The sequence below is a fragment of the Belonocnema kinseyi genome, chromosome 4 (assembly GCF_010883055.1).
Source record: "Belonocnema kinseyi isolate 2016_QV_RU_SX_M_011 chromosome 4, B_treatae_v1, whole genome shotgun sequence".
NCBI classification, from domain to species: domain Eukaryota; kingdom Metazoa; phylum Arthropoda; class Insecta; order Hymenoptera; family Cynipidae; genus Belonocnema; species Belonocnema kinseyi.
In genome coordinates, this window is record NC_046660.1 from 105070298 (window position 1) to 105083857 (window position 13560).

The 13560-nt window shown below is 27.4% G+C and overlaps 1 protein-coding gene across 1 annotated transcript in view; it reads right to left on the bottom strand.

Moving 5' to 3' along the window:
• Window positions 1-6994: 6994 nt before the first annotated feature.
• Window positions 6995-13560, bottom strand: part of LOC117171413 (major facilitator superfamily domain-containing protein 10) — a 16532-nt gene continuing 9966 nt past the window's right edge. The window contains exons 2-7 of the mRNA XM_033358714.1: window positions 13133-13395; window positions 10920-11211; window positions 9105-9325; window positions 8938-9028; window positions 7315-7452; window positions 6995-7238 (exon numbers count right to left, since the gene is read on the bottom strand). Coding sequence (XP_033214605.1) covers window positions 7144-7238; window positions 7315-7452; window positions 8938-9028; window positions 9105-9325; window positions 10920-11211; window positions 13133-13395 — 1100 coding nt within the window. The 3' untranslated portion in view covers window positions 6995-7143. The remainder of the gene's footprint in view (window positions 7239-7314; window positions 7453-8937; window positions 9029-9104; window positions 9326-10919; window positions 11212-13132; window positions 13396-13560) is intronic.

Here is a 13560-nt window from a genome sequence, read left to right on the forward strand (position 1 = left end):
GTCATAAGAAGCTCAAATAAAAAATTTTATTAGAATTTTTCCGCAGTATAAATTTACTGCTATTTAGATATATTTAATTTTTGCAGTAGTCACAAACATTTTTGTAACCAATTTCCCCCGCGCAGCTATAGTGTTATAAAAACCACAGATATCTCATATTATGAGAACCGCACCGTGCATTTATGCACTTACTATGCCTGACTTGTACAATGAAAAACTTCGACACTATCGATGTTTTCCTACATAGTCATTCAATCCCCATCGTTCCAGACAAACTTTCCTGCTAAATACATATTTAATGAATAATAAATAGGGTTTAAAGAATTCCCTTCCAAGCACTCGACCACCATCGATTTCACAAAAAGTTCGCCTTTAATCTTTTGAAACCCATTGAAAAATGGACTATACCACGAAATTACTCTTTCTTCAAGGGCCTACATTCGAATACTCTCCTCTATACAAATTAAATTGCATTGGAACTTTTTGGGAAATTTTGATCGAAACAAAAATTAGATTTTTCTTGGTAAATTTTTTAATAAAAAAAAATTTTTTGAAATAAAAGACGATTTTTTCCTCGACAAATGGCCTTGAATAAAATTTAGAACAAATTTGTTATAAAAAATGTGCAAAATAAAACAACTTTATAAGAGGGTGGAAATTTTAAACAAGGAAGAAACTCCCGGCTTTTTCTTTGTTGCTTCCTGATTCGAAAAAATTGCACACGGTAATTACATTTCTTTAAATCGAACTTTTAACGCTAAACTTTTTTCCATTTCAATTAGTCAATAATCACCTGCGAATTAAAGTACTTCAAAGCGGAACTTCTTGAAATTACAATATTTAAAAGTAGAAGGTTTAAAAAGTTCTCTTTACATGTATAAAATAAAAGCTTTTAACACTTTTCAATTGAACAATTTCAAACTGTCACAGTACAAAGATTTCTGGTTTACTAACATAATTCTAACGCTATCGATTTCAGTGTTTTAAATTAAAGAATGAATCAATAAGCTTTGTACATTTTTGTATTTATATCGTTTTAAGCCATTTTAATCAAGTTCGAAAAATTAAACACTTTTTAAATTAGAAGTTACGTTATGTATATTAATTTTAATTCATTACGAATTAATAATTATTCAATTGTTATTTTTATATCATAATTAGCTTTTGTTTCAGAATATTTGAATACAATTATTTTTTCAAACGAATTAAGTTTCAAGTCGTCCCAGAATTCGGGATGAGATAATCAAATGTTTTTCATATGCTTGGCTAGTCGTCACGAATTTTTTTCAAAATAAAAAGTCATTTTTAATTTTCGCAGGAATCTCAGCAAAAAAATTAAGCATATATCTTGGAACTTTTCAAAATTCTTGAAAGATTAAAACATTTTTTTTTAAATCTTCACAACTCTACATTTTCTTAACAAATTTGTTTAATCTTCACTGTAAAAAGTTTCATGTAATTTTACCACAAAGATCATAGGACATAAAAATACCAGTGATTACTGTGGAAAATTTACCAAAATTTGTTAGAAATAACACGATAGTGTCAAATCGCACGCAGATGGTAAAAAGCAGTTTTGGAAGAATGGAATTTTACATTCGCCTTGTGAAAATCCAGTGACGCTGTAAAACGCCACATGTAAATGGTTGCACATGCGCAATGACCTGTCCGGTATTTTGAATCGTTTAATGTATGCTTTAATTAAATCGAATAGTAAGAATAATAAGATATATAAATAAAAGAAGTCATGTGTTTATTAGGAAGAAAAAATTAAACTTTTTGTTTGGTTTTCTGTTACAAAACAAATACGCATCAAACTTATAAGGTTATGATCAGTGGGCGAAGTAGGCGCATCCTAATTTATATCAGCTGCTGTCGAAACAACCGTAACCTTCAAATTTTTTTTTTTCGCAAGCATGCTAAACATGCGAACAAATTTATTTGAGTAAAGCACATTACGCTTTGCCTTTGTGACGCGCTCAACCCAGCACAATCCACGATTTCAATTCTAAAATATATCCGAATGCTGGTAATATTTTGCACAATCTTGCACTGAATTTACTCGCAGGCCTCGCAGCCCGGTAATAAGCGTTGAATAGAGAAAAAATAATATTTTCAGATTATAATTTAATTTTATATAATTTAGATTATATATAATTCCTTCTAATTGTACCGATAACGTACATCACAGAGATATTTTTCATACCTCAGAAGTGGTCATATTTTGATTTTATTTAATTCTTTCTAATAAGTTCACCAAATATGTGTAATAAGTTGTTCTAATTCCTTTATGCGGATGAAAATTCTGAAATTTCAATTCTCACCAATTCAACTCTGTCTCTCTAGAGTTAAAATTATTTAAATTCGCACATTTGCATAGATTTCTTTGTTGCATTATTTAAGACATTTAAATAAATTATTAAAATTTAAATTTGAATATTTTTCGAATTTATAAGTTATAAAGAGATTTAATAATGAAAAATAGGTTAAATAAATGCTTTCGTTAAATTTTACTAAGTCGATTAAGAGGAATAGGATTTGCAATTTTTCTGTTCCCGTTGGGGGATTTTTAGACGAAGGAAAAATCGCGTATTCATAGAAATACAAATTCTTAATTTTTCTGGATTCAACGGTTGTTACCGGGAGGTCACCAAGCCATCAAGCGTTGAACAGCGGAAATACGAGGATTATGGAATTTTACATGGCTGCTGTAAAACGTATTACACTCCGCGTGTGACATTACAATAATCGTTGGAAGCTTACATAAACGTTGTGATACTACATTTTTATTTCAGTTACACTTTAGTGTAAAATTACCACAAAAATCACTGGTATTTTTATGTCCTATGATTGTTGTGGGAAAATTACACGTTCATTGTAAATTTCATTAATTTATGGTAAAATTCCTTTAACAATCACTGTCAATTTACAAGAAACGTGAAATTTTCCCACAACAATCATAGGAAAAAGTTACAGAATGAAATGTAATTTTCAGCAATACTTTTTACAGTGTTCTCAAATTTAAAATTACATAAATTTTCTTTTTTTCAAAACTTCTAAATATCTTCTAAAATGATTCAAATTTTTTCTAAAATGTTTTTAAAGTCCAGAAAAATATAAAAGTTGCCTTAAAATCATTCAGATTATTTGTTGGCAGTTTTGTAAATCTTTTGAAAACTTTTCAATCATTAAATTAAGTTTAAATATTTTCTAAATTTCTAAATATCTTTTAAAGTTACTAGAATTTTTGGAAGTAAATAATAATAGGCCAGTTGTTATTATTAGAAAATTGTAAAAGATGGAATATTTTAGACTGAAACAATATTTTAAAGGGATTTGAAAATTAATAAATGCGTTTAACTTTTCATTATTATGAATCTATTAATTTGAAATTATTAACTATTTCAAATAGTTTATAAAGTTTTATTTCCGTAACTAATAAGGCATTAAATGAGAATCTAAAATGAGACATTCATAAGTACAATATTTAAGAATCACGTCTTGTAAACTGAATAATTTTATAATTGAAAAAGTTAACAGTTTAAATTAACATTAAAGAAAAAGTTGATATCAAACTTATTTTAAATTTAATTACATTATGTGATATGAAATTTCTAATATTGTAGGTGCTTGGATAGATTTTTCTTCTAAACATTTGTAAGATTCCGGGTGAAGAAAAAAAATTCCTTTTCCGTTTTGAAAAATTCCCGGTTTTCCCTGTTTAGCGGCTACTCCATTTTTACGTATTCAGAATTAAACAAACAAAAACATAATACAAATTCTATATTTTTAACATTATATTCCAAATTTTACTACTCACGAATGGAAGCATTCCAAATTAATTGCACTTCAAATTTTGCATTTAGAAATCATCAAGAATTTTTTATCTCTAGTGGCGGAAAACTTATCACTATGATAAACTACCTTTTTACCTAGCTACTGCAGTAACTTGGGGTTTCATCCAGTGTATTCATTAAAAAGAGAATCTAATATTATAATTCATAAATAAATATTCTATATTCTGAAACAATTGTAAAAAATACATATGTTTGTATATTCAATTTAAAAAAATCTTGCCACTCCCGGCGCTTTAATTTCATATTCACAAAAGTATATAAAATTCTTTTTAAGTTTTAGAATCAAATCTGGGTTAAACTAGACCGATTTCTACGCCAAAATACGCCATTAAACTATGTAAAATTCTGGAATTTTTGGACTCTGAGCGTGGAGGAATTCTTGTACAAATAATTTACACAACGACGGTCAACGCTACTCTATGTCAAAAAAGCGGAAAAAAATATCCAGCAAATTGTTAAGATTCTTCTAGTAAATTTTAATTATTAAACGCCTAATTTTCAACTTATCCTAACTTATGTATTACGCCAAAAATACGCATTCGCAGAAAATTCGCAAACGCCGAGAATCGAACCCTACCACATAGGTTATAAATCGCACCCCGTACGCATAGCTATCGCAAATTATAACTTTCGCCTTACTAAAATAAAAAGTCACTAATATTTTAGAGTTAGAGAGCTTCATGACATAGTTTGATGTATTTTTATATTAATAAGAATTGCGTTACTCATTTCTCCGCGAAATAAATGTCCAAAAAATCCTTTAAAATCACATTGTTTGGCGTGGCTATGTAATAAGAAGAACATGAAAGTACAGCAAAACTTATCAAGTTCGGCGTGATATAACGTATAAAATTGTATGAAAAATGTTGTCTTTCATCACAATTATTACGTCATGCTTTAGAGCGCAGAATAAGTTACTTCACAAAACAATTAAGTGGCGTAGTTTGACGGTTTGACATATACTTAAAACTGGTTTTCAGTCGCTTTCATGATGAGACAAGAATGGCCAGGAACAATTATTTAGTACAAAAAAAAGTCTATCACAAAATAGTTGCTTAGGAGTTGTACTTAAATTACGTAACAGATTATAGACCCTCTCTAAGACCACCTCCCTCCTCCCCTCTGTAGCAAAGTGTAACAAAATATCCCGCCCCCCCAACCCTCTTACTGTACGTAATTTTTAGTGTCCAGAAATGTTTTAATAGTTATTGCTAGTAAATTTACTTAAGGCGTCCAGGAACTTCATTTTCAAACCCCCCTGATTTTTCCTTCACTAATTATTCATTTTCCTTGATCATTAATATTCGAATACCAGCACTTTAATCTTGTAATATTTTGAACATCAATTTTTGAAATTCAATTTTTAACATAGTAGTTAAATTTTCAACCTAAAAAGATACATTCCCAACAAAGAAGTATCATAGTTTATATATTTAAATCGAAAAATATGAAATTAACACACAAGAAAAGAATTTTTAAACTAAAAAGACGATATTTCAACAAATAAAGATTTTTCACCCAAGAAAGAAATAAAACTTTATTAAGATTGTTGAACCTTCAAGCCAAAAGACGAATTTTCTATACAAAAGTTGAATTTTTTAAACCAAAAATAGGAGTTTTCAACAAAAGATTAAGTTTCCACGAAACTGATGCATTTTTGTCCAACAAACATGAAATTCCAAATCTAGAAAATGATTTTTTTTACAAAAAAAAAGAATTTGTAAATAAATAAGATCAATCTTAAAAAATTCAAGTTACATTTTCAGTTGAACAATTAATTTTAAAAAAGGCTAGTTGAATTTTCGATTAAAAAAGATGATTTTTTAACAAAATAGTTAAACTTTCAAGCAAAGGAGAATAATTTTTCAAAAAGTTGCGTTTTCATACAAAAATTAAATTTCTACTGAACAAATGAATTTTTAAATAAGAAAGATAAATTCCAAAAAAAATAGTTGAATTTTCTGTTAAAAAAAAAGATTTCAGTTGACTTTTCACGACTAAAATCTGAACTATTAAAGAAGAAATAAGCTTCAACGAACAAATTAAATGTTCAATCTAAAAAGACGAATTTTTTCAACCAAAAAAGATAAATTTGTAACAAAATAGTTGAATTTTTATCCAAGAAAGATGAAATTTGTGCTAAAGCGTATTAATTATGTATTTAGAAAAAAAAAATCGAAAAAAATAGTTAAATTCTCAATCCAAAAAGACAAATTTTTTTACACCAAAAAGGAGAAAAAATAATTTTTTTTACTTCAACTTTCAGTTAGAGAATATTTTAATTTCTTTTAAAAAATAAAATATAAATTTTTAACAAAAAGTAAATTTTCTACGAAATAGTTGAATTTTCAAAAATAACAATAGAATTTTCAAACAAAGAGTATGACTTTTTAACAAAATAGTTTATTTTTCAACTAGAGTTGTAATTTTATCCTAGAAAGATGAAATCTCTCTTAAAACGGATGAATTTTTAATTTTAAAAAATAGTTGAATTTTTATCCTGAAAAGACTTAATTTCTCTTCTAAACACCAAAACGTTGAAATGAAATAAAAAGTAAATTTTCTACGATAAAGTTAAATTTTGAACGAAACGATAGAATTTCCAACCAAATAGTACCATTTGTATCCAAGAAGGATGTCATTTCTGCTAAAGCAGCTGAAATTTAAAAACAAAAATACAAAGACAGAGTTAATTTTCTGCGGAATAGTCAAACTTTTGGCCAAAAAGTATGACTTTTTAACAATATTGTTAAATTTGCACCAAACAGTTGGATTTTTGTCCACAAAGAATGAAAATTCTACTAAAATAGGTAAATTAAAAAAAAAGACAAATTAAAAAAATTCTAATTTGCATTTTTACCCAAGGAGGATGCAATATTTCTACGAAAAAAGATAAACATTTAAATAAAAAAGGCAAATTTTCAGAAAAAAATAGTTTTTATAAAAAAAAAGTAGTTAAATGGACTTACCAGCAACAAAATATAAATTTTAAACAAAACGGTTAATTATCTACGAAAACAGCTGAATTTTTAACACAAAAAGACGAATTTTTAACAAAACAGTTGAATTTGCAACCAAAAAGGTTGTCTTTCAAATAAAATTGTTAAATTTGTAACCAAATAATAAATCAACTATGGTCCCTTATAGCTAATTAATAATAATCAGTATCAAATAGAAAATACGCATCGATTTAAAAATAATAATGAATTATTTTAAAAATATATATAAATATAAATACTTTTACGGAGGCACGTTTAGTGAATACTTGTAATAAACTATTTAGTGTTTAAGTCATCTGAACACTTTTAAGTATTATAGGTGGAAGAACTAACGCTACTGCGCCAATCAAGTACGAAGTTGTGCTTCCGAGAGTCCAAAAAGCTGAAAAATATCTTGCATTTATAAAACCAAAAAAAGCTATGCAGTATAACAATAAAATTGAATGCTCATGAATTACCAATTGATGCCACAATCGGGCCACAAGCACGAGCCAAAGCCCCAAGCGACCTGAATATTCCAGTAATCGCACCCTTTTGATTCTCCGGCCCGATACGAGTCACCAAAGTCATCATACACGTCACGACCATGGCTGTAGCTGAAAAAATCCATCCAAATTCACAAAAATTCTATGGAAAATTTAAAAACTTGAAGGTGGCCGTTTTAATCGAAAAAATAAATTCCCGTTTTTTTCCCGGGTTGCAAACATTTTTTACGGTCAATAAAAATTTAAAAATTAAAACTCTAAAGCTAAACATTTTTCTATTAAACAAAAAATTGCAAATTGAAGCACTGAAAATGGAACTGTTTATTTTGAAATTTAAAACTAAAGTTAAAAAGTTTTTAAATTCAAAAATGTTTTAATCAAATACTCAATAATTTACATGCATAAAATACTAACACTTTCCAATTAAACAATTTAAAAATAACAAAATTAAAATTAAATTAAAACTGAAAACTGCCAAATCTAGAATCTTTAACTTTTATAAACTATAAAATTCAAAGATTCAGACTCCGTTCAAAAAATATTATTCCACATTATCATTTTAAACGCTCTACATTAAAAAATGAATCAACGAACTTTGCACTTTGAAAAATTACATTATTTTGAGAAATGTTAAGCTAGAAAGATTAAAAATTTTAAAAATTTAATTTAAAAGTTTAAATTTAAAAATTTAAACATTTAAACATTTAAATAGTTTTAACAACCTTGAAAAGATTCAAAATTTTATTTCAAAATCTTGAGAAATCTAGAAGTTGTTTTAAATTTGTTTAAATTATTATTTTTTAAATTTATTCATGACTTCTAAATATTGTTTTAAATGCATTGCATTTTTCTTAAAATTTTGAAGAAATCCTGCAAATTTATTAAAATTTCCTTAAAATTTTGATTTATAAATAACAATTGAACACTTATTACTTGTAGAAGAAATTTGAGCATATTTAAAGATATATTTAGAAGTTTTCAAAAGATTCAAAATTAATTTGAGTCTTTAAATGATAGCCTGCTTTCAAACAAAATGTAGATTTTTGCAGATCTCAAACAAAAAATGTAGAAACTTATAATGTATCAATCAGTCGTTTACATTTTTTTAATGCCTAAGACTTTCAAACAAAAACCGTTTAATTTTTAACGTTAGAATCTGGAAATGCTTTAATTTTGAACGGATTTAACATCGTTTTGTCAAATCAATTATTCTTTACCTTTTGATACTTAAAGTACAGATCCACTAAAAAATGGATTGATTTATATTTACAGTTGATAAAATAAAATTTTTTTTTATAAAAAAATGTTAACTTCAAACGCTTTTAATTTTTAATTGTCAAGACGTCAAGATAGGATTTAAACATTGTTTAAATTAAAAATGTAGGCTTAAAATTACAAATCTAAAATGAAAATTTTTGTAAGTAAAAGATTTTTGAATTTCGCATTGTAAACTGAGTAATAGCAAAATTCCCGCTCAAAAAATAAATTCGCTGTCATTTCCTGGTTTCTCCCGGTCTCAAAAAATTTTAGGTCATTTCACGATTTCCCAGTACAGCGGCCACCCTAAACTTATTTCTTTAATAATCAAATTCTTACAAACAGCGAAGAGAAATACTCCAAAGTATAACATAAAAACTTCTCTGGCAATTGCGATGCATACAAATGCTGGAATTACAAGCCACAGACCCTGAAAAATTAATATCATTACAGAAATATGTTTTCTTATTTTAAATAGATTATTCTCGATAGTGAATGGTAAATACCAGTTCCGTTATGGATTTAGTTCTGTGAGCAGGGATTTTTCGCACCCAGCTTCCCTGTAAAATTGCCATCGTTAATCCAATTCCAAGAAACATCCATCCTTGTTGCATTCTGGTAAAACCAAAAGAATAATGAGTCAAGAAAGTGAGTGTAAATTCGAGGCCACTGTAGATGAACAAGTAGAGAAAGTAGGAGCGACCTAAAGTTCTCAACTGATGTAGTTCTGAAAATAGAAAAAAGAACTTTAAAATTTTGAAACTGAATGCAGGGTGTCTACTCAAATCCTGGAAGAAATTCCCTGATAATTTCGTTTTTTTCACAAGTATCACAAGTTTTTTCAAAATATAATTTGTTGAAAAAATTAATTTAAAACCAATAGAAAAAACTAATTTTCAACAAAATAGTTAAATACAGTAATATAAAGCTACTTTTATCAATGAAGAATCATCTTTATTCAATTTTATATTGCAATTAATAAAAAATTAATCATTCTCTTGAAAAAACCCTGAATTAAAAAAAAAAATCCCCTGACATTTACATGATTTTCCAAGTATATAAGAGTTACCTGACAATTCCAGGTTTTCAAATTAGGGAAGACACCCTGTGAATGGCTTTTATCAATTATTTTAAGGCCATCCCAGTAAAAAGGCTTGAATTGAAAAGAATTGTGAAATACCGATTTCAGCGTAAACATGAACATTTGTCTATCCTATTTAAAATCAGATTCTTCCATCGACCTCCAATCCACAAGAGAGTAATACATTTTTCAGAAATTTAATTCCTTGCAGTTCCCAAAGCGGCGGAAACGACTGTCTGAATTATTTTGTGTTTCCGAAACAGAGCAAAATTTTCATTTATTTACTTCCTTCCAATTCCTTTAAAAAAGTATCTATAATTATTTTTAATTTCATAAAGTAGGATACATTTCCAATTTGATTAATTTCTTTTATAATGAATAATGTATAATGAATTGTTTTTAATTCCATGCAGTAGAATTTCTTTTTAATTTATTTCATTTCCGCTAATATCTCCAGAATGAATCTTTATGACATTTTTTCGAGTTCTAAAATGTAGTAGGTATATATTTCAAATCCTTTTTTTCTGGAATATAAATTTAGAAGTTTCAATTTTCGTGAATATTATGAATAAGATATTTGCTATCTTTAACTAAATAAAAATATAAATAAATATAATGTACTTTCTAAATGTATAAGATATAAAGTGAAAGGTGAAAAATATATACAAATGAAGTAATAAAAATAATAAATTAATAATCAGATTAAGGCCAGGATAAAAACAAAACGAAAATGAATTGATAATACCAAATGAATAAATAATTTATGAGATAATCAACTAATAGATAATAATTACGTTACACCACAAGAAATATTATTATTTATGTATATCAATGAAAAACTTCCAGGTTTTTATTTTATTGATCCTGACTGAGAATTTTCGTATTTTTCAATTCCATTAAGTACTTTTCTGTGAAATTTGTCGAGGTGCATTGGAGGGGATTGATTTTTTCTCATATATATTTCCCCGAAGGTTTAGGAGACGACGGGAAAAATCAGGTAACCAAGTGAATCACATTTTTTAATTCTGATCAATGCAAGCCTTCGTACGGGGCTTGTAATACTTAATCAATTCCTACTTTACCGTGCACACCTTGCTTAGTGCCTTTTATTTTATTTCCCAAATTTTCAAACCGATTGCTCAATTCGTATGATAGTAAGTTGTTATGAAAAAAACTTGAATAAAGTAGAAACTGGGTAAGTATTACATAGCCTAAATGTGTTTTATATTCGGGAAATTACCGCTTTTAGTCAGATTAGAAACTGCATTGAACTGGAATAAATCCAGAGGATTGATGTAAGTTAATGCACTAGATATTCCCGAAGTGAGTGATTTCGCTCGAAGTTTTCGAGGTAGACTTTCTTTGAAGCTCAAAGAAAAATACAATAATTCGGTCATGGAAAGTGCAAAAGCGAATGAGGCTGGAAGCGCATACCATTGGCCTTCTCTGTTACCAGTGGAAAGCTTTGCAAAAAGAGCTCCTATCATTGGTCCCAATACGAAGCCCACGGAAAACGCAATACCTACAAGTGCCTGAAAAATAAAAATAACAAATGGAATTGAAATAACGCAGAAGCCGCGGAGCATTTTTTCTCTGGGTGGGGGCAGGAGAAGAGACTTATGATATTGAATGCCACAATTTGCGCGCACTATAATATTATACTTTTAATATATTTCGCATATTTCTGAAGATTTGAAAATTATTTTACAAAGATTTCAAAAATTTCGGATATATTTAATAGATGTCCCAAAGACTTGAACTATTTTATAAAAATGTCCGATATATTTCACAGCTTGCACCAAGATTTCAGTGACTTCTCAACGATTTCAATAATTTCACAAATTTTACCAAATATTCCGCAAGAATTACCAAATATTTCAAGTATTTCGCAAAGATTTTGGACAGATATAAAAGATTTTAAAAAGATTTAAATAATTTCAAAAATTGTAACAAATATTTAAAAAATAGATTTAATATTTCAAAAAGATTTTGGACAGATTTAAAAGATTTCAAAAATACATGAACGATTCCCCAAAGGTTTGAATAATTTCACATATATTAGCAAATATTTCCAAATATTTCAGAAAGATTTCAATTATTTCCCAAAGATAAAAAAGGTTTGAAATATTTCGCAAAGATTTTGCATAGATTTAAAAGATTTTACAAAGACATCAATGATTTCCTAAAGATTTCAGAAAGACTTCACAAACATTAGAATGATATCACAAAGATTTCACAAAGCTTTCAAACAAATTTCAAAGATTTCAAAAGATTTGAATTATGTCGCAAATATATAAAATTTATCGCAAAGATTTGAAGAATTTCACAAATATTATCAAATGTATCGAAAATTTCAAAAATCTTTTTATAAAAATTTCAATGATTTTCTAAGGATTTGACAAAGATTTCAAACATTTGGCAAAAATATGGATAGTTTAAAAATATTTCACAAAGACCGACATGATTTCGCAAGGATTTGAACCATTTTAAAAATATACTAAATATTTCAAAAATATTAGCAAAGGATTTCAGTGATTTCCCAAAAATTTCAAAGATTTCGTAAAAATTTTGAATATTTCGAGAAGATTTTGGATAGATTTAGAAGATTTCAATGATTTTCCAAATATTCCACAAAGATTCCCATCATTCTTACAAATATTACCAAATATTTCGGATAGATTTAAAAGATTTCACAATGGCATAAATGATTTCCCACTGATTTCGCAAAGATTTCAACCATTTCAAAAATATACCAGATACTTCAAAAATAATTTAAAAGGATTTCAATGATTTTCCAAAGATTTCAGTAAAAACTTTCGCAAAGATTGCAATTCCTTCAAAATCTTTAAAAATATTTGATAAATATTTCAATGATTTCATAAAGATTGAAAAAATGTCACAAAGATTGCAATCATTTAAAAAATATTATTAATTTTTTTATATTTTAAATATTTCAAATATTTCGCAAGGATTTCAGATATATTTAAAAGATTTCACAGACTAAAATGATTCCTTAAACATTTCAATAATTTAAATTTTTTATAAATATTTAAACGATTTTCCAAAGATTTCACAGATTTCAGATAGATTTAAAAACTTTCACCACGCTTTTAATGATTTTCAACGATTTTAATCACTTTAAATATATTATCGAATATTTATAAAATATTTGAGATATTTCGCAAACCTTTCGGACTAGATTCAGAAGATTTCAGACTTCAATGATTTATCGAAGATTTCAACAAACTCACAAATATTTCAAATATCCGATAAAGATTTCAAAGATTTGAAAATATTTGAAAAAGATTTCAGATAGATTAAAAAGGTTTCGAAAAGACATCAATTATTTCAAAAAGATTTCAGATAGATTTTTGGAAAAATTCAAACGATCTGATGAATTTAATCATTTAATTTCAGAAACGGCTGATTACTCTAAAGTTATAAAATTCATACCATTGATTTTCCTCTTGAAGCAGGTGCGGTGACATCACTGAGAATTGCCATCGACAAACTAATATTTCCTTTACTAAAACCACCAACAAATCTTGCTAAAATAAACACAGCAAAACTTTTCGAGAATGCCCACAAAAGATAGGACATGGCGATTCCACTCAGGCACAAAATCATAATTGGTTTTCTTCCATAAACGTCAGATAAAGCTCCTATGATTGGAGATCCCAGAAACTGAAGAAAGGAATACATAGAACCGAGGAAACCTGGAAATAGGCAAAAATTAAAATGAAGAAAACTTTATTCTTAATATTTGTCTTCAGAAATATTATAGAACAGGAGTTGTTGTGAAAAATGTCCGTAAAATAGGAATTAGTTAAGTATTACTAAATGATTTTATATTCTCGGTCATGTTTCGGTTTTCTCCGGGT